The sequence below is a fragment of the Clarias gariepinus genome, chromosome 12 (genome assembly GCF_024256425.1).
Source record: "Clarias gariepinus isolate MV-2021 ecotype Netherlands chromosome 12, CGAR_prim_01v2, whole genome shotgun sequence".
In the NCBI taxonomy this organism is placed as follows: Eukaryota; Metazoa; Chordata; class Actinopteri; order Siluriformes; family Clariidae; genus Clarias; species Clarias gariepinus.
Genome location: NC_071111.1, coordinates 8,537,501 through 8,564,491, shown reverse-complemented (window position 1 = coordinate 8,564,491; position 26,991 = coordinate 8,537,501). Strand labels below are relative to the sequence as shown.

The window sequence follows — 26,991 nt, the reverse complement described above, 5'->3', positions numbered from 1 at the left end:
TGTGAGTGATGTGTTTTGTGTAAGTGTATTACCATGCGTGGGCAGACAGAGGCTGGGGGCGGATAGCGTTGCTTCACTGGTGTAGGCTGAGTACAGGTTATCGCTGGAGGGTGAGGGCTTGAAAGCCTGGAGTAGGGGGTTGCTCCCGGTCTCTGCCAACCCACCGGAGGCGGGGAAGGACTGCTGGGTCGGGTACACCGAGGGGGCACTCTGAGTTGATAAAGTGGTGCTCCCTAACATACAGTGACAGAAAGAGCAGCTTGTTATTTCCAAGGTCATGATTAATTTTATGTAAGGCATGTGATCAGCACCCACTCTGTTTTGTTCTGGTGAAGAATAAAAGCTCACCAGGCTGCACTGGGCTCTTACTGCCCTGAGAACTCGTGCGGCTCGACTTGCTGCTTTTGCTCTTGGTGGGTCGGCGCCTTCGGCCAGCCAGATTGACCGCGGGTGGGTTTATGATGGGAGGTGGGACTTTGCCAACTCGGGCGAAAAGAGCATCAATCTCCTCCTTCTGACGAGCGTACAACGCCTGACTCTCTATCATGTGCCTGATGAAACAAAAACAAGAAATATTAAGAACATCTCTGACTTTATCAAGAGAAGCACTTATCCCACACAGAGAGAGAGAGCAAGAGAGAGAGCTGGGCTGGACAGTACAGTACAGTATTGACGTATGATAGCAAGCTTTCTGAGATGTCAGGTGAGTCCTGTTAAGTTAAAACTAAACTAAGACAAATTCAATTCAATTCAATTTTATTTGTATAGCACTTTTAACAATTGGCAGTGTCCCAAAGCAGCTTTACACAATCAAAAGAATTATTTCCGCACAAATGGTGATCAGAAATAAAAAGCAATGTAGGGATTAAAAGACAGTTTAAAAGTACATTTAAAAAAATCAAAACGTGTTAATCAATCAAATGTTTATTAAATTACCATTTAAAGTGTTTAAAACGATATTGTTCACATTTACTAAATATTAATGCATTTTCTATTTTAATTATTGTTTAATTAATTAGTCTATACATTGACATGCTATATCCTATTCTACACAATTAAAAATAACAAAAAGAAAGGGGGCAAAAACAGAAGGGATAAATAAATAAATAAGTGAATAAAGATTAGGGGGGGGGGGGTGTTTATGATATTGTGATACTCATAGATCGAATCAGCACGTAGGTATCGTAGATTCCAGTCCCTAAATCTTATATACGCGTGCAAAGTGCAAAAGTTAATTTCAGACCAATCAGGATGTTAAAATAATGTATTTGTTTCATAATACAGTGTGACAAGTGAGATTTTTTTATTTTATTTTAAGCAGTAAAACAGAAAAGGAGAGAGAGAGAGAAACATACTTCTCACGCAGCTTGCTGATTTCCTTTTTGAAGTCCTCGTCTTCAAATTCGGAGTCATTATCGCTGCTTAAGTAAGAGTTAAAAGAGTTGTTCAAGCTTATCGTGCTCTTGGCCTCAGGACTGAGTGCAGGGCCATTGCCCACAGCTGGAGGACTCTGGGGCTGTCTCACAGGAGACTCTGTGTCCCCAGGCACGGGAGCGATTGGCTCATCAGGGGCTCGGCTCACAGAGAAACGGCCCACTGTAGTTTCACTCTTGGTGGTGACCTGGAAGCGGCCGATTGTAGTGGACTGGCTGGGGGGTGCGGGGAGCAAACTGTCTACCACGTCGAATCCTGAGTCACACAGAGGACGAGAAGCCTTGTGTAGCGTGCTTTCAGGAGTGGAGAGATTAGAAGACGAGGTGCATGAAGAAGTGGTAGACGAAGTTGAGTCACTAAAGGCGGTGGTGGGGAGCAGCGCGGAAGGGTCATCGGCTGCTAACGACACCTGGAAGAGTTCGGAGAGAGAGACAGAAGAGAAGAAAACAAAACACCGTCAGGAGGCATGAAAGTTTATGGGGAGTATTGAAAAGAATTAATTAAATGAAACTAAGAATAATGAATAATGTTGTGAACGTTATGTACTGTAGTGATTACCTGAAATCGGCCCAGCGTGATGCCGCTGGGTGAAGGAATTGCCCCTGGCTCACCTTCAAGAGAAAATGGAACTGAAAGAGACATTTATGAGATGTGATCAATAATTCAATTAACGTGAATAATGAAAAAGAAAACCCTTTTCCTAATGGCTAAATGATTGCTTTACAGTTTAACATCAGACTATTTAAAATTGATCTGACAAGTCAAATGTTGCAGTTACAATTATTAAAAGAGGCAGCACACACCTGCCTGCCCTCCAACAGGCATCCCAGTATGAGAGGCCTGCAGATGAAAGACGAGAGAAAAAAAAATTACATATCAAATCACACACACAGCACATACTTCACTACCATGTTCAAAGCAAAGCTTTAGCCGAGCCCGTTCTGGCCCTTTGGTCAAATACAAATGCCTGAATATTTACATTTATGATCATCTATAAATAAAATATGCACCTGATGTGTGACACCACTAACCGACACAGTCTCAGGACTTAGAGCTCGTCTCAGCTGGGCATCCAGATCCTCCAGGGGTTGCTGGGACTGAGGAACAACCCGTTTAACTCGTTAGTGAAGGACATTTAGTCATATAGTTCAAAATACACTTAAACACGCAAATCCATTATAAGAAAAGGAAGTTTAATTACACGCAAAAAAACCCCACAAAAAACAAACAAACAAAACTTTAAAACGGTTCTTGAGTCTGGTGATCTTTTTGGAAGGATACTCTGTGTTCTGTACCAATGAGGTCTCTTATCACCCCATTTTCCAATTACTGTTGGAAGGCTCTGTTTAGGTGTTTAATCTGCACTGAAGCAATTTGCACTAAATGGCATTAAGCCAGGGAAATTAAGTGCTTCATTTAGATCAAATCTAAGTGTGATAAAGATTTAAGTAGTATTTTATCTGCTTAATATATATCTTATGGGATATGAATAAGGAAAATGGCTTTCTGTAAGGCTGCCTCTTCTCATATTTCTAAAGGCAGGTTAGGCTAATAAATATTTATAAAAAAATAATCTATGTAAAATAATTCCCTCCCACCGTTCTTTACACATAGGGAGAGAGAGAGAGAGAGAGAGAGAGTTAATAAGAACCTCAGGCCTAATGAGGTTCACGGAAATGTGATGCCATGCAAAATTGATATTAATCAGATTAGACAGCTCTCCGCATGCCTTGGCTGTTTTTTCAGGACAGCGGATGAAAGAAGACATGGAGAGAGAGAGATATACATAAAGAGATATAGAGAGAAAAAGGCATGAGTGTGAAAGTCGTTTAACATGGTGAGGAAAGTATAGGACTAAATAACAATAGAGATGTACTGACAGAAAGGGAAGAATAATGCACCTGAGTTAGACAAGGTCCCGGGAAGAGAGGCGGATGTTCTGTGGGTGGCGTGCCGGCCTGCTCTGAGCCGACAGGCAACACCTAACGAGATGAAGATGGAGATCAAACCACAGCATTTGGTACAGAGTGTCAGCAGAAAAAGGCTACTGTGCCACCTACAGGCAACATGCAGCTTACAAGAGGAACCAGGCCCCACCCTTAACCTGGCCAGACTTTTATTAGCTTTGAAAAGTATTTTACAAAAACGGGTTTTACTGCTGTGTTGTACAACAATTGTGTTGTGAAATGTTTTCCCGCTATAGATGCCCCTGAGTACAGATTTGTTTAATTAACATAGTCCCTGTATTTAAATATTAATTTACCAGTGTGCAATAATATTTTTTGCTTATTTATTGGAGCCTATTAATCCTGATCTTTCAACTCACAAAGCTTTTTAAGTAAGTAACTCCTTAATTTTTTAGGTTACTTTGTATTTCAGATGATTTATGTTTGGATTAAACACTCACTTATCGTCTGTACCGCTTTATCCTGCATAACGGATAAAAATGTCACAGGGAGCCTGGAGCCAATTCCCAGGAGACTTAGGACATGAGGTGGGGTACAACCTGGCCCCGCCTGGACAGGGTGCCAATCCATTACAGGGCACACACATACACACACTCATTCACACACACTACGGGCAATTTGGAAACGCCAATTAGCCTAATCTGCATGTCTTTGGACTGTGGGAGGAAACCGGAGAATCCGGAAGAAATCCACCAAGCACGAGGCCTAAAATGTCGGGATCAAACGCTTAACCCGATAAATGACTTGTGTGTCTACTATAGAAACACAAAACCGCTAAATGCTTTATTTAGAAAGTGTTAATTAAATTTAAACAGCCTTGTGAAAGAAAGGCTGCTTACAGCTGCTATAACTTAAGCTTGTTTTATGCACATGATGTGCTATTTTTGTAAAACACCCAACTTCATTATTTTTTTTAACAGTAATACTTTCTAACAAAGGCACATCACTGAATGTTTAAATCCCCAGAAAGTCACATGCACTAGTGCATCTTGTGTAGAAGCCAAGGTTGTGTGCGATGTTAAATAGCAAAATGGTCAATCCATAGGGTGTTAGTGATTCTACAGAATGAAGTTCCTGATAGAGAAAGGGGGGAAAAACAAAGTGTTCATGTCAGCTTATGTTATAAGTTATAATGTTTGGTTCCATTCACAAAGCCACTCACCGGCAATCTTGACAACGGCGTTTTGCTGCCAGGGGTGGCGCAAGTGACGGGGGTGGTCAAAGGAGAGCTCAGAGGTAAGCTAGTAGGAGGAAGAGGATTGGCGCTGGATGTGGTAGGGGAGGATGCGCTGGGAGCACCTGGCTCTGCGGCACCGGCGTCAGCTGGGGCGGAAGAAGGACCTGCGCCCATGTCCATAAAGAGCGAGCGCAGCTTTTTGTCTAGAGCATGGATGTCATCGATGCCTGGGGTTTTGCTTTGAGGGTCACTCTCGCACTCGGTACAGTGAGAATGGCTCTGATTGGGCAGCGTGGAAGGCTGTGGCTGGCTGTGAACCAGGGTGGGCTGCACCACAGGGGCACTACTGCTGACTGGCACCTGTGGCAACGGGGCGGTGACCGGAAGTGACGTGATGACACTAGGGGGGAGCAAAGGGGTTGAAATGATTGTGCTTGGGGTAACGACAGGTGTAATCTGGCCTACGCTGGAGACAACAATGGGTTGTTCTGCGATTCCAACAGAAATCACATTGCTTACAACAGGAGCATGTTGGCAGGGCGGAGCTATGCTACTTGGCACTGCTGTGCTATTGATAGTAGTGTGTACTGGGAAAACACCAGAAGGGGCTGAGCAGGGTGGAGCTTGGAAAGGCTGAGGCATCATACTGGTGCCAATGGGTTGACTGACAGGCAGTGGGGGGATCTGAGGAGGCAGAGACATTACTACAGGAGTGAGTGATGAAGGAGGAGAGGAGGACAAGGAGGAGGCTGCGAGAGGAGGACCAGCTATCTCGGCTGGCAGAGGTGGAGATGACAGCATCGTAGTAGAGGAAGGAGGCAAGGAGCTGAGTGCAGGTAACAGTGGAGGAAGGGAGGTGTTGAGAGTAGGGGGTGCTGTGCTCGGCCCAGGGTCATACTGGCCCTGACGGATCTCAGCAAACGCCTGCTGAAGGGAAAGTGACGAGGCGGACTGAGACAGGCCGATCGCAGCGAGCCCTGCTGCTGAGAAAAACACACAATCTTATTTGTGTTGCAATGCGATGTCATAACATCCATGAACAATTGATTAAAGTTATTTTGATTACAAGACAAGCATCAGTTAAATGTAACAAATTATAGATCATTACAGCAATATATACATATAAAATATTTCCACTTACGTGCTACAGCCTGCTCAAAAATAGGAGCAGGTGGTTGAACAGCGCTAAAGAATTGCTCCTTCAGCCTGAACTCAGGAACAGGACTGACGAAGAACCTGCGTCCTGCCGAGGTCACCACCTCTGTAGTTGTACTCGCGCATACATCTGGACCAAGAGTTTAAACTGATTTTTTTTCTGAAATTAACAAATGATGCAACAGGTACTGGGAGGTAGTGAGGTTCTTACCTGGCTGGAGAGGTGTGTATGGAGCGCTTAAATGCTCTTCAGGATTGCTCCCAGTCTGCAGAACAAAAGCAAGACTGCATTTTCATCACGGCATGGTTGAGAAATTAATTTCAATTTAGAATAATCGTCTAACTCTAAATGGACATTAAATCTAGAACAAATTGTTCAACATGGTTAAGTAAAGGAACTCCAGGTGTTTTGATGCAGTACCTGGCTGCCTTCCCGTTCAAGACCTTTTTCATCTGCGGTCTCAATGACCTCCCGGACCTGCTCGATAAAAGACTCCCGCTCACTTTCCAGAATAAACCCGCTTTCAACCTAGTGATGGAAATACAAAAGTTAACACAATATACAGAATAAATTACAGCGCAAAATAAATAAAACCTGCATGTTTCCATGGACAAACTTTTCCACGTGTCTGGATAAATATGAAGAAAAACAACAAAAAAAAACCATTCCATCCACGACCCTAATTAATCTTCACTTTCTTTCAGTTTTTAAATAGTGGTGCCAAGTACAAAATTTAATTATGTGAAACCAAGTCACAATTCCAAACACTAGCTTTTAATTAGGTGTGTTGTTTCTGGAATTTGGGGGTTTACTCAATATCGATCTCTCATGAGAAATAATTTACGCCTGTATGCCTTCGACCGCGTATCTCGTTACAAACATCTGGTCATTAAATCTAGAACAAATTGTTCATAAAAAAACAAATTGTTAACATATTTAACAATCCGCTCAAGAATCAGATCTGATAACGACCAGTGTGTGTGGTTACCATGATCTGAGCGATCTCCTCGGGATTATCTCCATCCAGATCAAATTTAAATGTGACCATTTTCCTGTTGTGTGTTTCCAGCTGGCACTCAGCAACCCTATCGCCCATGTTGGAGATCTACGGGATAAAGATTAGACGTGCAGTCTTTATAAATAAAAACAAACAAAAAAAACAAACAGGATTTGATGTAGAAGACATGGTGCATGGCGAATGGCATAGACATACGTTGAGCACGTTAAGTTTGGCTTTGTTCATTTTGTCGTGGCGGGAACGGCTGCGTACGGATCTGCGCTGGTGCCTTTTGGTCGAACGGCCTTCGTGTTTGCCGCTAGTCACGCCCTCGTTTCCGTCACTCATTCCAGACGCCACATCAGAGTGGCTGCTGTGGGGAGAAGAATGCACAAAAAGCTCTTAAAAGGTGGTGCGCGGCTATATGAAACAAAACACGATCAATAGGAGGGGGGGGGGGGGGACTCTAGGACAATCTATTATAGCAAAATAAAAATAGGATGGTGTGATGCAGCTTGGTGTGAAAGATGTCTTAATACCATATAAGCATGTGCAATTTTTCTTCTCTCTCTCTCTCTTGAAGTTAATGAAGCTTAAACATAGCTTAATACAACGTAGCTTTAATATAATCTTAAAATGTAAATATTTTATATATTTTTATAAAAACAATCTTGCTTTTAATCAGCTTATTATGACGTATGGACAGGGCAGCGCAGGGTTTTTCAAAGTCACACACCTCCAATTCACAACGCAATAATACGACGTAATAAAGCGGCAGTGTACATTTTCTACTCTGAAAATAAATAATAGTAAATAATCATTGTAAAAAATAAAATAAAAAATTTATACCTGTTAAATAAACTTAGTTTTTTACATTTATCTGAAGATCCTGGGACGAGACTAGGGCTACACGTGATCGGTTTCCTTGTTTGACGTCGTTGTCATGGCAACGCTAGAGTTCAAGGGTCGGCTAACACGCGCTAGTTAACAAAAAAAAAAATAGCCCGTTAGCTAACAAGCTCTCTTTGGAGCGCGCTTACGTGTTGCATCTTCTGCGCGCTCATCGTGAAAAGCACATGGTCTGACAGATGCGCGTTCCCGCCTCAGCGAGATAAAAAAAAAAAAAAACAACAACGCGACTTTTTCGTCATGTGACAAGAACCAGCCAATCAGCGCCACCCTTTTTGTCCTCCTGGATCAGATAGTAGAATTCTCCGTGAAGTGTCGCCGAAAGTTAAAGCTTTTCAGGTTCATGACCAAAAACAGTGCCCATTACTTTATGTATGTTGCTTTAAAGTTAGAAATTGAGATTTGCTTTGGTTTAAATGCTTCTGCTTGCAGGCAAACAGTGGCATTTCTTGTCTTGGACTGCCTTACAACTGCGAGTGCACTAAATGGACCCCTCCCCTTCATGTCCATTCAATCTGAAGAGCTTTTCTGAGGTCCGGCAGTGATACTGGATGAGAAGGCCAGGCTCAGGTCATCCGAAAGGTGTTTCTACACAGAACCTATCAAACCATGTCTTTATAGTTCTTCCTTTGCGCACTGGGCACGATCATGTCGAAATGGAAAAGGGTCTTCCCCAAACTGTTGTTACAAAGTTGGAAGCATAGCATTGTCCAAGATGTCTTGGCATGCTGAAGCATTAAGATTGCCTTTCACTGGAGATAAGGGGGCCTGATTGATTACAAAACCTGTTATAAGCGAGTTTAATTAAAAAAAAAAAATAGTTTGCTTAATCACAATTTATTTCATACTTTTTAATCTTGAATAGAAATCAAATACGGACCTTTGAATAATAAGTTTAAGAAGCCCTGATGTAGTGCAGCTGTTGTACAAAGCAAACAAATTAAGTAAATAAACTGCTGCTCTACCAGGATCTATGTATAAGATGTACGGTATATATTGGAGTGGGCACATCAGATTTTTTTAAAACTTAAAAAAAATAAACTCACACCTTGTAAAAACTTCAAAACTCAACAGTGGTATAAAAATTATCTGAAGAAAGAGCTAAGAGATTTACCTTTCCATTCCACAGGGCACTGATGGAGCCTGAAGCTGTGACATATCTGTAGTCTGGGAACCGATCTGGGATGCCTGGAACGGAAAAATAAAACTCAACAACCACCTCAAGATAAGACAGAAAAAAAGATAAATAAATCAGGTTTAGATGAAGGCTGACATGAGTCATACTTCTGATCAGTCTTAAGTCCACCATTGTAAAAAGTTACGATACAGACTATGCAGCTTACATGTTTGATAAACAACCAAACCCCCCAAAAAAATAAATTTAATTGTCACACAACAACATGGTGAGCTTAGTTCGAGGCTGTTTGGCATGGCGTCCTTCGCAGAGGTACCTGAGCTGGGGAGTCTGGCGCAAACCCAGGCTGCTCAGTAGGAGTGGTAACAGTTGCCACACAGATTGTTGGCACAGTGGTCGCGAGTGGCAGATGAGGAAGCATCTTATGGGGCTGCGATGGCGCAGTGAGCAGTGCCGAGGGAGATGCAGATGGTACGGCTCCTGGTGCTGGGGAGGAGGGAACTGATGAAGCCACCACAAGGAGCGGCTGCTGTCCCTGGACCACTGTTAGTGGGAGCGGCTGAGCGGGCACTGATACAGAAGGCACGAGGCCCAGGCCAGGCACAGACGGCTGGGGGAGATAGGAGAGGGGCAGTGGGGTAAGTGTGATGATCGGTTGGATGAAGGGCGAGAGATCTGGAGTCTGGATGGGCTGGATCGGAGGGGGCGACGAAGGCTGCAAGGCCAAATGCAGTCAGGGAAGATCACCGTTCACGATTCCATTTAGGTAAGATCAATACATAAATAAATAAGTAAGTGATGCAAAGGGACCAAACTAGCAGCAATCAGCATAACCTCATGCCTCGAGCAAAATACACTTGGAAAGAGAAAGAAGTACAAAAAAAGGCATTCCACTCTGAGTGCCAAAAACAGACCTTGAGTGTTCGCAAAACCAAAAGGCATGACAAAAACAACACACAAAACCAACAGAATTCAGTGGCTGTTCTCAGTGTTATATATTTATATACACACACACATACAACACACACGGTGGGTTAAGGCACACCAAATCATGGTGGGAAAGGCTAAAAAGACTGTACACCCAGAAGGGCTACCTGCACCAGAGCTGCCTGGTATTGGAAGAACAGACGCTCCACGCACTGCGACGGGGACACAACCCGAGGACTCGACTCACTAACAAACTGCTGACAACCATGCAAACACACAGACACCCAAACATGGGCAGCATGCCAAGAGCACAGGTCAGACTTGAACCTACACACTTTGTTATAATGCATAAGAAGTGGATGAAGTTAATGCTCAGATATATTTACAAGAGGAAATACGTTGTTTTTGCGTGTGTATTAAATAACTATCAGTGCAACTAGACAAACTGGTTTAGCTGCGTATATTTTTTATATTATATAAAACTAACTTTTAATTACATGAATAAAACATGATGTGACGTTATAAGACAGAGGGGTGTGATTATATTTACACCACTAAGTATGTATTTTCCTAGAAAAGCAGCCTTTCGTCTTCCACCAACATTTAAATTTTTTATTTTGTTTTTAGAAATTAAAAACCTACACATTTTTTTAGTTTTCAGTTACACAGAAACAAAAAGCGTACATTTCTCTGCACTGAAGGTATTAATTCGCTTTACAGGACAACTCGCATTGGAGACTCCTTCCTAACGGAAAGATGCACCGATTCATGAACGAGATTTATTCATCTGGGGATACAACTCACAGTGAATTAGCTGTTACTATGGAAACAATATTGTATTAGGATGAGCGTGTTAATACAAATACGTTGTGTGTATGGTCAGAGCTGATGTTATAGAGAGCTACGCAAGAACACTGGTGGCAGTTAGATAAATTGTTAATTACTACGACCCAAATTAATTGTGTTATAATAAAAGTATTTCTTTTCTTTTCAGTTTTATCTTGGCCACAGATTCTTATCAATTAGTATGAATAAGAAATCTTTGCTAACATTAGTGATGTGCAAGTCTGATGTGAGTTTATGTGCGATACCTGTGCGGCAGGAGACCCTGGCTGGATGAGTGTTTGGGCGAGGCCTGAGCAGGCAGGCTGTGGTGGAGGAGGCTGCTGCTGCTGCTGCTGTGGAGGAAACGGGACACTGGGCTGCTGAGCGCTCAGAGACACCTGCTGAGGAACCACCTGGAGCACAAACGGCAACAATGGACACGTAAAAAGCCACTCAAGACTTTCACATTCTCGGCAAATAGCACAATAGGAAATGCAGCCTCAGATAACCAATTTCTTTTAATGAAAGCCACAGCCAGAAGGTTAGCCATGAAAGAGAGTGCTTAATGTTCAGTGCAATTAGGAATCCTGCAACACTGGAATCTAGAATACAGTATTATTTATTTAGTGTTTGTTCTTAACAACTATAATATTCCTAAACGTGAATGCATAAAGATGGACAGGTTACTAATCAATAATCAGGAAAGTATGGTTAGAGCATATATTTTAGCAAGGCAATCAATGTCAAACTATTAAATTAATTAAAAACAAACAAACAAACAACCTAATTATGAATATTTTATGCTGTACAAAAACACAAAAAAAAACACCCCTTCACAGACCCACGTCGTCTATCATGCCATTAGTAGGCGATGAGCATCCGAGACATTTATTAAAGCAAATGTAATTAAGTCATACCACAAATCTGGGACATGTATTGTTAGACTGTGGTAAATTTGACATAAAAATTTATTTAAAGCATTAAGAAACTATGCTTAAGACTGCAAATTCCTTTTTTCATCCTCACTAACCAAGGCATACAAGCAGCTACAGTATATTTGTCCACAGAAATGATAAACAAACAATACAGAGCTTTCATAAACACCACAATCGTAAAGCTTTTTATATAAAGTGAACAAAGCTGATTCATGATGCATAAGATAGTGTAAACTGGAGAAGGCTAGGACTGACACAGCAAAGAGAGAAGAGTATGCATCTATGTGTGTGTGAGAGAGAGAGAGAGAGAAAGTAGTGGTGGTGGTTTTGGGGAATGTCTCTACCTGCGAAGGGACTGCTGGGATGTAGTAACCTCCATACTATAAGAAACAAATACAAGACAGTGTAAGAGATAGATAGATAGATAGATCGATAGATAGATAGATAGATAGATAGATAGATAGATAGATCGATAGATAGAGCGTTAGAGAAATGGATAGAGATGGACAGATAGAGAGATGGACAGAGAGAGATATATAGAGAAACAGATAGATAGAGAAATAGACATACAGATAGATAGATAGATAGATAGATAGATAGATAGATAGATAGATAGATAGATAGATCGAGAGTCTCTGGAGTCCGCAGCTTTCATACGAAGAAGAGAATTTAGATAAAGGACAAAAATTCAAAGGAATGCATCTGTTTTTCCCCACACTGGCCTCTTTAATAACTAAACTACTGAAATGGGGCAAAAGTCTTAATACCTGTGGATTGACTGCTTCGCTCCAGGGTGTGGCCTGGATGTTGGTGGGGACCATGGGAAGAGCCGTACTGGGCTGCGAAGGCGGAATCTGCTACAGTATGGACAGTGAGGGACAGAAAAATAGGAAGGGAGGAACAGAGAGAGAGAAAGAGAGAGAGAGACGGTAGTGGTGGAAACAAATACAAACAAAAAGAAAAGTAAAGTCAGAATAACATTCATCACAGACCAAATAACTGATTGTGGATTAACAGACATGCATAGACGAAGCCGTGAGCTTTCTGAGGAGCCACTGAGGCACTCAGATGAGACCTCACGCTTAGTATATGCATCCGAACGTTTTACACACAGACAGCGTCACGTTGTTAGTCTGGGAGTGAGCAGGGCCTTCATGCATGTGGAGATGATTCAGAGCTTTACGTGACTGTTAACACTGAAACAGTGCACGGGTTGTGCTCGGTGCTGCTGTGTTAAAAAAAAAACACTTCCTGGCTTTTCCGTCAGAAAGGGTATACAATAATGAAACCCTTAGAAAGCTGTAGGCAAGTATACTTGTCTCCCTGCGTTGCCGTCGGAGTGCACAAGTATATTTGCACAAGGCGGTTTGGCCTTACCTTGACCTTCTGCCTCCTATCAAAGATTTTTAAAAAGCAACAAAAGTTCCCCAAGCAGGTGAGATGGTAAAAGTAAAGTAAAGAATAAAAAAGGAATTAAACGAAGACTGAAGCGATGGCACTGATGTCAGATTTCTAAGGGTTAATATGAACGATCGTTCACCCTAAAGGCAAATCCATTACAGTTTACAACAAATAATACAAAATCTTCATAAGGGTATGTGTCCTTAACAAGAAACATCATTATTAAAAATATATATATACTGTTTTAACCATTTCCAGCCAACTACAACAAAGCACAAGATCTAGAAAAGCAGAAGTTAATTATAGCAACAATTAAAAAAAACTAAATAACAAAACAATACAATAACAAAAAAAATGTTGTTAAAATAACTAGCAGTGGTATGAACACGCAGCTAAAGGGAATATAATATGGAGAAGTAAACCTGCTCAAACCCCCGACTTTTGTTGTATGTTTGTGTTTAAAAATGCAAATCCTCCGTTTCCTCTGGAGCACCCCCTCTTCCATCATAATTCATCATTCGTTTATTATTATAATTATTATTATATTTCTAAAACAAATAAATAAAATGTTTCCTTCAGGATAAGGGACTCCACTTAACTTTGAATTTGCATCTTAGCATTACAGATATACAGTGAATGTTATTATAGACCATATATCCTCACACACATACATATTATATACAGTATGTGTTGATATGAGCATACACAAAATAGTACTTACTTATGTGAATAAAATCCTCAAGAAAATAAGAAAAATGAGACAAATGAACAGACAATGCAGAAACAACAATAATAAACAAAAAAAACAAAAAAAGATTTCGAGAAGACGAGAAGGATTTCTGAAGGCAGGTTTACTTGCACTTTGTCCTAAAAGCCCCAGCATGAATTACATCCATGAGTTAAGCTATGTATGGCTGGACAGGGTTAAAACCACAACCACAAGGACAAACTGAATCAGGTAAGAGGGGAAGAGAATGGGGGGAGGTAGGGTGGAGTAGGGAAGGGTGGAGTGGGGATTAAGAAGAGCAGGTGGGTGTAATCACCAAAGCAGAACCCTGTAGGCTCAGAGCAGGCTCGTGGAAGCTATGCTCGGGCTGGACGCTTGTTTGTCGGGCCCAGGCGCTCTGCAGAGTGCTGACATGAGAGCTGGACGGCTCAGACGGAGGGACGAACAGGTAAGAGTGGTGAGTGGGGGGATGGCCTTCGCATGTTCCGCTTCCTCTGTCGGGCGTATAAATCTGCGTCGATGTCTGGGGAATGGACTGAGCGAGCGAGGCGTCCAGACCTGTGCGTCCCGCATGTGGTAGAGGTGGCGAGTGAAAGTCTCCGGTGTCGGATGAGGCCACCGAGTCGCTGGAAGGATCCGGGCTGCGCTCTTTTTGAGCATGAAGCAACAGCAGGCTTCCTGGAGGCAGCGGCATCTCCGGGCTCGTGTAGCTCCCCAGCTCCTCTGTGACGGGCTGCAGCCGACTGCACGGGCCCGTGTTTCCTGATGCCTCGTCGAGCGTGAGCTCCATAGAGCCACGCCGGGCTCGGTACAGTCTAGCAGCAGCCAGCACTCCTGGTTCTGTTTGGAGGTTGTGCAATTGGAACTCGAAAGCGGTGGCAGGGTCGGGCGTGTGCGCCAGCACTGGTGGGGCAGAATGAGGAAATGACGGGTGAGGCTGGTAGCAGGGTTCTTGGGCCATGCTAACGGGTGCTGTCTGAGAGACAGGTCGCATCAGGCTCGGGACGTGTGCGTGCAGGTAGCCTGGGCTGGGCTGAGGGCTCTCGTATGCCAGGTTTGCAGCAGCAGCAGCCTGCATTTGCTGGTGGAGGGTGATCTGGTTAAGCTGTTGTGCCGTTATCGGGTATCCACTGTACGCCATGGCTTCCAGGTGATCCAGCAGAACGGCCTGGTTGAGACTTAGTCTACGCACAACTTCCTCCTGCTCCATTCGCATGTCTTTGTAGCTGTGTAAGGACTCGGTCGAGGCCTGCATGTTCTCGGCCAGTCTATGAGCCGCTACGTTCGGCAGCAGGAAGTGCGACGGCTCGTGAGCGTCCATACTAGAAAACGGGTGGAGGCTGCTCCCGTAGCTGCGGTACGCGGGCTGAAAGTGGCGCGTATGGGCCTCTAAGATGGAGGTGCTCCTGCGGCGCTGCACGTTGAAGCCTTTAGGGGTGCAGGACGGCGGCGGGGAGAAGGAGACCGGCCGCTCGGGGATGGAGGGGAAAGAGAGCGGCGGGTCGCACACACCCGAGCCCCCTCCACCGCCATATGGCTGAACCAGAGACTGAGGCTAAAGTGACGATAATAACAACAACAACACATGGCATTGTCGTGAGGTAGCTAAAAAATGCAGCGTCATAAATATGCACAGAGAGCAAGAGACAAAGAAAATACCACAAATAATACAGCACGTAAACTCATCACAAAGCAAAGAAACCTTAAGAATGGAGCATGAAATACATTTAAAAGCAGGAACATACTATAGCAGCATATAGGTGTGGAATTAAATACAGACAGGGTAAAGGGTTCATAGCTCCAATTTTTGGACTGATTGCTGATGCACTGGTGATAAAAATATATCGTCCAGGGGAGCAGCAGTCAGTCCTAGTTTTTAGAAGGACGCAAGAACCCTAAAGCATCTGTATTTAATGTGAAAAGGAGCGCTCTTGGTGGGCCAGCCTCGGGAACGTAAAGCACGCAGGCGTTTAAAAGCGTTTACCTTATCATCAAAATGCAGGATTATTATTATTTTTTTTAAACACTTTCGATCACTAAGCTTTTTTTTTTTTTATCAACAACTAATAACATTTTCCAGCATTCAGTCTTTCATTCTGAGAAAGTATGGTTCCTGGTTAATTAAAGTAAAACTCCCAACAAGTTAAAAGATTAAGGATGTTTGGTGATTGAGCTATGAAACACACAGCGATTCTCTTCTCTATGCCCCACTCATGTTACAATGCTTATTAATGCTTAGAGTCGAGTGGAATTAAAAAAATTTAACCCAAAGCTATTTTTTTTTCATCTATCTTTATATATTATGGGTTATTTTCTCCCTGGAGTTTAAAAGTGAAATACAAAATGTGTGCAGCTTTAAACCGAAAGGTTAAGATTAAAGTGTTTGATACATTTCCTGTCTCATTTTTCCTACTCATTTCAGATACCAGGGGAGAAATGTTGTATGAGGAAGTTTAAAATGAACATATTTTATGCAAGTGTGCCAGTGAGAGATAACGCTGCTAAGGGTTAAAACTATTGTTATTGCGACTGAATGTGCTGTGTCACTGAAGCAGGCAGCCACTGAGGTGTGCCTTAATCTGGCAGTGGCTGCGGTATTAAAGGGACAGACGGGGAAGAGTTTGACATGACGCTCTAGCACAAAGTAACACAGACAGGAACGCTGATTGCAAGTGAATTAGGTACGACATTAATTTTATTATTAGCTTTTTATGATACAGGCTATAAAATAAAAAAAAACTGTTTCATTATTCATCAGAAATTTTGTTTCTCTTTAGTATGTTGAGATAATAATAATAACTCTTAGTTTTATGTAAGACAAGATGTGCCCGCAACATTGTTCGTGTGAAATTATAAAAAACTTCCGTAAAGGGCGTTGAATGAAGGTATGACATGTTTATTACGTAGATTTCCAATTGCACACTCAAGCGCATATTAAAAAAATGTACAGCGCCTCTGTTAAATTTTAAAATTAACTTTAGTTATTTTCAAGGTTGATTTTTTAATTATATAAGGGTGTTTTCCAATTAAATTTAAAAATAGCATATCTTCTCTTCTTTCTATCTTTCACTGTACGAGATGCGTGCACAAATGGACAAAAATTCCAAAGAACATCTCGTCGTGTCCTATGACTCATCTTACATCCTTCAATTTTTTTTCCGCAAATATCTTTAATATACAGACACGCCAACTTTACAGTGTTTTAATTATATGTTTAGATTTGTACTTCTGAGTTTTGAACGCCGAGTGCCTGTGTGTGCCGATGAGACCAGACCCATCAGGACGCTCCTGCTTCACCCATACACAAGAACATACAGGGCTGGCAAAGAGTGCTGGGAGGCTGGAGCGGCGCCGGGGCAACACACTCTCCAGCGCCTTGGACAGACGTCCCGCGAACGTCTCGCCGTCTGACGTCCCCGGTCGGGGGGAGAGCACCGGAGGAGGAGTGGAGGGAAGCTTGGGAGGGTACGATGAAGAAGGAGCGCAGGGAAAGCAGGGCACGCAAACGGACATGCTACGACCACGACGCGCGGCGGGAGGTGGAGAAGGCTGCAGGCGAAGGAGGAGGGGGGTAGAAATGTAAACTGATGCAACAGAGGAAAACGGATAAATAACAGGAACAACAAAAAAAAAAAATATCACAAGACAAAAACAGCAGCACAGAAACTTTGAACAGAGAGAGATAGCGAGATGAACAGAATATGAATCCTCACACACACACAAATATATATATATCAGCCTGAAGCTATTCAAGTTATGAAGATGCTAAAGTAAGCTTAATTTAGGAAATGTACTGAATGTTTATCAATCAATAAATAAATTTAAACATAGTAGACAAAGACCACTGAACAATATCACATTTCTAAAGCACTTAATGGTATTTGTTTAAATATTAGAAGTATTACATATTACACACAGATTTTTGTTTGTTTGTTTGCTTGTTTAAGACAACATTTAAGGGCTGTAAAGACATTTTATAACACAAGACAAAAATATAAATTAAGAAGAACATATCTGAACAGAGGGACAGAAAAAAAATACAACTAACAAAAAATAATTTGAACAAATGATTAACAAAACTTGAAAACTTGAAAAACATCAGTGCTGTGCAGACTCCAGACTCATCATCATCATTGGTTTGGGAAAGAAAAGAGTCAGCATCAGGTGTATCCAGATTATCAGAACCAAAAAAACAACAACAACAACAAAAAAAAAAAAATCAAGAAAACTGAATTCATCAGTTTAGAAAAAATAAAGAAAAGCAAGAGAAGGAATAAAACTGTAACGATATATTTTAGAATATTTGACCAAAGAACTTTCCTAATAAATTCAGTACTCATGTTCCTTATATACAGTGTATATATATATATATATATATATATATATATATCAAACTTAAATAATTCTTTTGACTGTGTAAAGCTGCTTTTCGGCAATGAAAATTGCTAAAAGCGCTATACAAATAAAATTTAATTGAATTGAATATATATATAAAGATGTAATTGTCAAAAATAATTATGGGTGACAAAAAACATGGGATGCTTAAAGAAGCCCCAAAGCTCATGGGAACGGCATGAGTGGTTTAATTTCAGTCAGAACGCCAAGGTAAAAATTGAATATGCAAATGACAATTTGGGAAGAGAGAGAGAGAGACAGAGGTGTGTGTGTGTGTTGGGGTGGCACTGGAGTGATGAGCTAATGGGAGTCTGGCACTCAGCACCGCACTGCTGTATCTCACAAAGAGACCAAACTCAATGTGGAGCAATAAACAGAACATGACACAAATAAGGAACTCATAAACGACATCATAATAAGCGTGTGGGAATGTGGGAGAGAGCCAGCATGAGAGTGAACAGGAGCAGTTACAGTATACAATGATACTGTCTGTTTGTGTGTGTTGTGTGTTGTGTGTGTGTGTGTGTGTGTGTGTGTGTGTGTGTGTGTGTGTGTCTTAATGCAAACCCTGGAGTGCTGTTTTGTTTTGTGTTTTTGTCAGTAGATTTGTTGTCTTGCTGTCACAGGCATCATTCCTTTAACAAACCATAAGCTCACACAAACCACATGACCACAGCATAAAAAGAAAAGTGGTTAAGACATGCATCGCAAAACATTCACACACCCAAACTAGCAGCATTCAGGATGGACATTGAGCTTGTCTAATCCCAAGTCTATCATCTTATCTCCATCTGTATCTTTAACATCTCCTGACTGTGACAGCTAATTCTACTTTTTTTTAATATAATTTTATCTCAATCCCCTTGAACTCCCAGGAGAAAGTCTAGCCAGTCACCCTGATATACAAAAAAAGATTTAAAAAAAAACAAAAAGTAGTGGGTGTGACTAGGCAAAATGTAGCTGTACACTGAACTTGTGCACTCTCTCACCGTGTCTAGTATCATTTTTTTAACGCTTGGATGTTTAGTTGCTTTTACACCACAAGGCTTACGATTGGTCCTTGCTGATTGGGCTAATGGTACTTATGTTTTATATCACAGTAGCTTTGACAGTAATCAGCTACTGTAAGATCATTATCATACAAAAGGTAAAACAACAACAACAAAAAAAACATGCAATTGCATTTCTTTTTCCAGGGTCAAATTTTTGCAACAACCAGGCTGAAGCAGTAACTCTTGCTAAGTTAACTTAAACTTGCTTTGTAATACATTAAAATACATTACAGTTACACTTGCTTTGTAATACGTTAAATTAAACATGATAACTGGTACGTTTATGTATGACATTGTAAACAAATGGATAAGGATATGATCTGTTATTATGTCATAAATAAAAAAAACACTCAATCGATTATAATTTAAAAAATCACTGGGGTGAAAGAAGAGTAATGAAACACTCGCTGGAGTGCTGCTATAGGAAAAATAATCGACGAGTGTGAAGTGTCCTTAATTAAAGCATGACTATCACATTACATTACATCTTAACCGCCAGCTGATCTTTAAAGTGCTCTGTTTAACTTTTGCACTAGGTATGATTTGGGTCCAAATACAACTGTTTAGACTTAGACTTAAACAAAATAATAATAATATATTAGAAGCATTTATATTCCTAACTGTTTTTGCTATATTCATTTCCTATCAGTAAGAGTTATTACAGTTCAATATGCTGACTAGTAAGTAGGGAGTTTAAGGGGTTAACGCATGGGCCATGAGCTAAATCAAATTCTTAAATAGTTGTTTTGTCAGAAAAACAGCTTGCGAGCTGATTAATTACAGGGTGCGCTGCTCTAAAGCCTAACAAACAGTCTGCATGGTGGGAAATAAGCTCTCTCCTCTACGTTACCCTTTCTCTGCTGCCTCTCCGTCATTATGAGTATTACAGTAGGTCTTACCATGGGCTGTGGGGGGAACGCTGGGTGCTGCTGGGTCGTTTGTGAGGCAGTGGGGTAGGAGGGCTGCGCAGGCTGCTGCTGCTGGTGGTGCTGGGGGGTCTGATGAGATGCCGCAGGAGAACTATAAGACATGGTGAGCTGACACTCTGAGAAGATGGATGAACCCTGTCCGCTGTCCATCGTAGATTCAGCTGGGGAGAGAAAGTGCAGCATAACACACACAGGGAAGAAATCTGAATTTCCAGATTTTTAGTACGCTTTCAGAAATTAGGGTTTTTTAATTCTTTTTAAAATTACATTTGTTTTTAAGTGTTTTAAAAGTAAATTCGACAGGTGTTCAAGTAAAACCAGGACTTTTAATTGTGCAAAATGACAGAACACAGTTCTGACAGTTAAGAACTGCCTTTATTTCTTTATATAATCCCCTGCTACACTTATGCCCTTATCCCAGAGTTTCACTAGTGCTTGGGTACCATCAAGGAAGAAAGTTTTCTCAGTTTTTACTAGTACAAACAGGAGACTGCACCTTGCTGGTACTGCAGCTGTTGGAGTTGGTCTGTTTCAAACTCCTCTGGTTCGAACTGTCCAGGGCCTGGAGTGGGCGGCTGGAGGCTGCACGGAGTCTGAGTGGCTCCTGGTGTTCCTGGAGGTCCGAAATGTAAGGCCTTCTGAGACTCGCTCAGCTGTTGCTGCTGATCAGCTTCCTGTTTGCGCTTCTCCTGCTCCTCTCGCACCAACTTTATCTGTTCTCGTTTACGGCAGATCAGTGATACGCGGTCTTTGATGGCCTTGGCCATGGTCTTGTGGTCAGCCTCGCACACGTATCCCGACTCGACCTGTGGATCGGCAGAGCGTGCATCAGAACGTTAGATCGACGTATAAACAGAGTTATATGGTTAGATCTACAGGAACACTTGAGGAGCCACTTACCATTTCTTGGGCCACATCTTCGGGGACATCCTTATGGAGGTCGAAGGAGAACTCAATAGCTTCATTGTCTTTATATTTGCCTTTCAGCTTTTTGGCGTCTTCGATGCGCAGCCAGAGCTTGATGGCGACCATTTCCCCATCGTCCTCCTCAGCCAGTTCCACTCGCACTCCTGTCTCCTCTTGGAAGAAGGCATGGTTTAGCAGGACTTTGATGGCATATCTGTGACGTAAAGAGAGAGAGAGAGAGAGAGAGAGAGAGAGAGAGATAGATGCAGATGATATGGAAGGATCAATTTCAATAAGGTTACACTGGACGGCTCAATAAACAAAAATAAAAATCACATGACTTGGACTAGCCACAGAAATGAATCCGTATAAACGACATTGTATATTGAGACATACACTTGCTAGCAGAATGCTTTCATTTGTAATTACAATTTTAAATTTATAACAAAAAATCCTCCAGTATAAATATAGAAATATTAAGGAACAACAATCGAATAAATCGATAAATCCTATCGTATGTTAGAAAACCTACAATCAAAAACGTTTTTTTAAAAGATTTTTGATAATGGTTGTACATACTCAGGATCTCCTCAACTGGCTTCAAGCTCCTCATTAAATCAACATAAAAGATCTACATGAAAACTAGTAATTTTGGGAAACATTCAAGTAAAAACTTCAGATTAAACAAAAACACAAAGTCTAATATTTGTTTAATTATTTTTTTAAGTAAGGGTGTGCAAAGTTTTACACTCAGAACAGAACATTTTTCTTTTGATTTCTTTATCACCATTTTCACACTCGTAACCCGACTTCCTGAGCCGAGGTGGCTTTTTAGTAAAGCCTAACCACATGGGCTTCAGAACAGTGCCTGAACTTGGACTACGATGAGAAATAATTGCTTTAAGACAACACTGCACTAACAAATCTAATACTAATGTGCCTTCAGACCCTGTGCAATTCGATAAGGGGAGACTACGCTGGACAAAAGATTGCAGGTTAGAACTAAAAAGCCTTTATCACCTGGGAGAACTGGGTGTTAGTTCAGTCTCTGGTCAGATCTAAAAAGTTCTGACTTTCTGCAAGTTACAGTAACACTGTTGAAAATATTAATCTTATATTTCGATAAATGTATATAATTAAGACTACTAGAGAAAGAAAACATGAACCTGAGAGACAAACATCAATGTTTTTATCTGTACTGTATAAATCCCCAGACATTTTTGTCGTTTGGTGCTTTTTTTTGCTTTATTCGACTGTGTTGCTAGAAAAAACTCTTGGTCGCAGCCTAAGACTGAGTGTGTTTATGGTGTGCGCTGCACACTCTAACACACTCCTGCAATCACGATCCTTGCTGCTTCCACCTCACTCACACAGAGTTATTTTAGGGCTCCAAAAATCAAGAAAACCTCTGCTTACCTTTCATCTTTGTTCTGTCGAATGCAACCTTCGATGATCTCCTTCACTTCGGGTATGGCCACCTTATCGAAGCTACTCGGTTTCACACCCTGCGCGGTGAAAAAACAGAAATATGACTCCTGAATCATTGTTTGTTAATAATAATAACAACAACAACATTAAAAATAATATGACAAAAATATCAGATTCGAAACGTCAAAACGTTACCGCCATACACATGTCCTATATTTGTTTTAAATTTGAGTTGCAATTATTTAAAAAAATCCACTGCAATGAAAAGCAGAAATCCTAATACTGTACATTTCCACCAATAAAATCATTCATTAAGAAATTTGATCACATCACAATACCTGCAATCCGTCCAAAAGGTATATTGTACCAGAATTCATCACAATCTCCCGATTATATCATATCGCCCAGGACTAATACAACATCCAATGTATATTAAAAAAATGAAAAGTATATGATATTTAATAGATATAATTATTACAGTAGCTATTACTGCAAGCGCAGTTTGTTCATTATGGACTACGGATATAATGCTATGTGCTTGTCCACTCTACCTGCTTATTTCCTTTTCCCCTCCTGGAAAGAGTTAAATTTTCATCCATCAGTGAAACCTTATCTACAAATACAAACGCCTAACACACCGACAAGTAACCCTTTTGAATTAGAGTTTCGTTTTATAAGGCAGGGAATTCAGTCACTGCTATGAATTATTCAGTGACTATATTAATGCGAAAGTGTGTATGCGAGAAAGAGATTTAAACCTAGACTTACATAGGAGGCATTTTAGGAGTGCTTAAGGGGTTTAAAACTCATTACATTAACATTTAGAGTGTTTAAGTTGTCATTCTTAGAGAACAAAGCAATTTACACAAGTGCTTCATGTTAATATTAAATAATATCGTCATGCTACTTGAACAGACTTGAGCTAAGACCCTGAAAAAAGGGGAAATTCATACAGACCTTCTTTAAAAAAAATCTGAACTGCCGAGTCACTAACCACTTTAACATCTATGAATTAATATGTTTTAGCTTCATGGTTCTATCTGTATTGTCCTAAATATCTGCTTTACTTGGAGTCCACAAATCAAGTTTAAAAGTCACTCTAAATAAGAACATCCGCTGTATCTGCCGTAAACCGGAAAAAAGGAGGTCGAGGCACTTAAGAAGAGGTGGTCTTGCACAAAAACAGACTTTGCCTCAAAAATATTGGTCACAACAAGATTAAGTGCAGCACTAGTTTTTGATGCTGGGGAGAAAAAAAAGAAATGAAAAAAAAAAATCAAATACAGACTGTAGAGAAACTAAAAAAAATGGAATGGCATCAGCACAGTGTTATTTTCTCATTAGTCTCACAATTGGGCAGGTTTGTACTTCGTATTTGTGTGACATATTATAACCAACACCCACAGGTACACATTAGCACTTGAAGACAAACAAAGAATATAAATAAATACACAGAGAGAGAGAGAGAGAGAGACAGAGAGAGAGAGATTGCTCTAATTTGATGTAGAAACATAAAGATGCATTTTGTTCCTGCTTCACAAACTGATTTGGTCTCAGTGTTAAGGATTAGGTGTCCAGGGCACAGGATGTGGACGGACAACAGCTTTTTAGAGCTGCCAGTGAAAGCGATTAGTGAAGCTGTCTAGTGTAATTGAGTTTGTTTCAGGGTAATGAACTGCACATTAGTACACCCTGAAGCAGTAAACGATTACAAACTCACTATCTGAAAATGAAAAAAAAAAAAAAAAAGGAAATAAGGATGCATATTTTGTTCGATTTTAACAACTTGGAATTGTTTTTATTGTCGTTTTATCCTAGTGAGAAAGTTTGAGCAGTGCTCTGAATCCTCCAATATCAAAGCAGAGAATAGAAAATTTAAAACAAAGCTATCAAAAAAAAAAAAAAAAAAAAAAAGGATATAAGGAACTTACCAGAGATAACCCTGCACGCAAAGTGCCGATGGCTATACGCTGCGTTTTTCTAACCGGCTGCACTATTTATGAATCTGACAAGTCTCTCGCTTATATACTGTAATCATGTCCACACGGCCAGATTCCAACGCCAAACACAGTTAAAGATGACTGCGATTTAACACAATTAAGCAGAAAGGCCCAAGGATTGCCATAACAGGGTGATTAAAAAGGACGCTTGCAGAGAACACGTCCCTTTAATCTGAATGCATGCTGCTTTGTGCTCTCCGACAAAATACTGTAAAAGACAAATAACAGCTAATCAATTTTTTCTACTTTTGAAAGTACATTGAGGAGAGCGAGCGAGAAAGTTTCAGATGGACTCAAAGGTGGAGGCTGACTGATGAGAGGAAGAAAAAACCCAGAAAAAGCAATTACGAGCCGCATATCTCGCTTTATGCTTTCCGTGTAATAGGCTTATTTTCCGCTCGGGTTTGTTCAAGGAGTGTGTGCCGTAATTGTGCTTAAGGGTCTGCTGGATTAAGCCGTTTCCATGAGAACGAGAGACGAGAATAACTCGGACGTTATCTCCAACTGACTGAGTTCAGGATGAGCTGTCAGATCCAACTTATTAAAACTGCTGTCTTTAAGTGTCATTAAAAACAAATTTAAAGTGATGAAGTCGAGAGAGAGGATTACAGGAAATTTTCCAGACACGAAGCGTGAACATGTGAAGATCTAAGAGACGAAGGTACGCGGAAGGGGTGTCATTCAACTGCGTACTGTATGCCGCTTCGTTTGCATCGCCATCCGCGTGCATGGAAAGCAGCAACTAAGGACGAGTGCTCAAAATAACATTTTGTATATTTCATTCATATCATTTATTTATTTTCTGCTGAACCTGGTTAAAAACTCAGCCTACAGTTCCCGCTCTCTCTCTAAATGCAGAAGAACAGTAACTTTTCAGCTTCTGAATCTTGGCTATAAGCCTCTGTGAGCTCACACTGAGCCAGACAGAGGGTGAGACAGCAGAAGGTTCTAGAAGGACAGGTGACAAGATCGGTTATGGTTCTGCACTTGTTGGCACAGACAGGAAGCTGGAGATGTTGCCTGGAATCTGCTGCTCACTCTGCCTCGCACTTTCTGAAGTACTCTCGGCCTCCAGGCTTTTCAGTCTGCGCACATCCAACAGCGTAGAAATAACAGCCTTTTAAAGGAAGCCAATGCAGTCAGGAGCCATTTAAAAAAAATCTGTGGTCTTGACTACATATCTGTTCTCTTCAAGCCCTGTTCTATGTAAGAATTTCTCATTTTGAAGTGATTTAGGTTGTTCTTTTGTTTTGGAAGAAACAATGTTATCCAATAACTCAAGTGGTCCAAGAATTTGTACAAACAGGAAACCTGTATCTATCTGCTTGATGGAGGCTTTAGCAAGGGTTTTATTACTGGTAATATAAATAATATAACTTCCTATCTAAACTTTAAATAAAGCTTTAATAGCTTTAAAAAAAAAATGCCACAAAACTGTTCTTGCGAGAACTGTTCTACAACAGCTTACCTTCATGTCTTAAAATAACAACTACTACTTGTTGTTATTAATTAATTACCTAATGCCAGATATGTTATTTCATGGTTTTGAAAAATCCTGTATTGTTCTAAAATGTAGAACTAAATCCAAACTTTTGACTGGTACTGTACACCAAATGACATATTGTATGTGTATGGATTACAAAGTTCCAACTACCAAGTTACAAAGCTCTATAAATCCTGAAGGTCCAAAGAAGCATAGATCCAGAGTTATAAGATGGAAAGGTTCGGAATTACAAATACATGAATAAGTTTGGACATTATTTAAACTATTTAAGAGAATAAATTTCATACCAACTACCAGGTTACAGTGTTCATCACAAATCCTGACGTTCCAAGATTCATAGATACAAGATCGAAATTTATCTAACTAAAATTTCTGATGTTCCACTGTATAGTTACAAAGTTTTAAAGTTCTGAGATCCAGATTTCAAGTTCTAAAATTACCTTGTTCGGAGATTTCAAGTTCTGAAGGTACCTTGTTCGGAGGATCAAGTTCTGAAGTTACATAGTTAGGAGATTTCAAGTTCTGAAGTTACCTTGTTCGGAGAATCAAGTCCTGAAGTTACATTGTTCGGAAAATTCAAGTTCTGAAGTTACCTTTTTCCGGATTTTTTTTTTTTGTAGGAATTTTGAGTCATACACATTCACATTTCATACAGTACAAACTTAAATAATTCTTTTGATTGTATAAAGCTGCTTTGCGGCAATGACAATTGCTAAAAGCGCTATACAAATAAAATTGAATTGAAATTTCAAAGTTACCTTGTTCTGAAATTTCAAGTTCTGAAGTTACCTTGTTTAGAAATTTTAAAGTTACCTTTTTCTAAAATTTCAAGTTTTGAAGTTAGCTTGTTCTGAAATTTCAAGTTCTAAAGTTACCTTTTTTTTTTATTTTTAGTTCTGAAGTTAAGACAGTTGAAAGCAGCTAAGCAGTCAGGCAATACAAAACACCATTCCTGCACAAACACTCAGTGCTGCCCCCACTTGGTAACATACCCTGGACTAACCCATAGTCTAACTTGTTGATATTGACCTGCTACATATTGACATCCAAAAGTGAGCAAAAAGTGCAACCTGACAGGTTCCACGCCTGGATCACATGTGTGATATTTGTTCTAATATTATTAAAGTATGAATTTATATAGTGAATAATTAGCATTGTTGTGTTTATAAAATTATTGCCTTAAAAGT

At 40.6% G+C, this 26,991-nt stretch overlaps 1 protein-coding gene across 9 annotated transcripts in view; it reads right to left on the bottom strand.

Moving 5' to 3' along the window:
* The window catches only part of wnk1b (WNK lysine deficient protein kinase 1b), a 102,497-nt gene that overhangs the window by 14,714 nt on the left and 60,792 nt on the right, over window positions 1–26,991 (bottom strand). For 5 of the 9 annotated variants that reach the window (XM_053509115.1, XM_053509117.1, XM_053509119.1 and 2 more), the window contains exons 6-27: window positions 22,289–22,377; window positions 20,867–21,086; window positions 20,463–20,772; window positions 19,937–20,127; window positions 12,230–12,319; window positions 11,807–11,842; window positions 10,794–10,940; window positions 9,092–9,385; window positions 8,755–8,828; window positions 6,948–7,104; window positions 6,723–6,839; window positions 6,155–6,262; window positions 5,945–5,999; window positions 5,720–5,863; window positions 4,564–5,561; window positions 3,336–3,416; window positions 2,445–2,531; window positions 2,238–2,274; window positions 1,993–2,063; window positions 1,356–1,843; window positions 349–551; window positions 33–233 (exon numbers count right to left, since the gene is read on the bottom strand). In XM_053509115.1, coding sequence (XP_053365090.1) covers window positions 33–233; window positions 349–551; window positions 1,356–1,843; window positions 1,993–2,063; window positions 2,238–2,274; window positions 2,445–2,531; window positions 3,336–3,416; window positions 4,564–5,561; window positions 5,720–5,863; window positions 5,945–5,999; window positions 6,155–6,262; window positions 6,723–6,839; window positions 6,948–7,104; window positions 8,755–8,828; window positions 9,092–9,385; window positions 10,794–10,940; window positions 11,807–11,842; window positions 12,230–12,319; window positions 19,937–20,127; window positions 20,463–20,772; window positions 20,867–21,086; window positions 22,289–22,377 — 4,198 coding nt within the window. Of the gene's footprint in view, window positions 1–32; window positions 234–348; window positions 552–1,355; window positions 1,844–1,992; window positions 2,064–2,237; window positions 2,275–2,444; window positions 2,532–3,335; window positions 3,417–4,563; window positions 5,562–5,719; window positions 5,864–5,944; window positions 6,000–6,154; window positions 6,263–6,722; window positions 6,840–6,947; window positions 7,105–8,754; window positions 8,829–9,091; window positions 9,491–9,854; window positions 9,960–10,793; window positions 10,941–11,806; window positions 11,843–12,229; window positions 12,320–13,906; window positions 15,146–19,936; window positions 20,128–20,462; window positions 20,773–20,866; window positions 21,087–22,288; window positions 22,378–26,991 lie in introns of all 9 variants that reach the window. The other 4 variants (XM_053509123.1, XM_053509116.1, XM_053509118.1 and 1 more) reach the window with 4 other exon arrangements.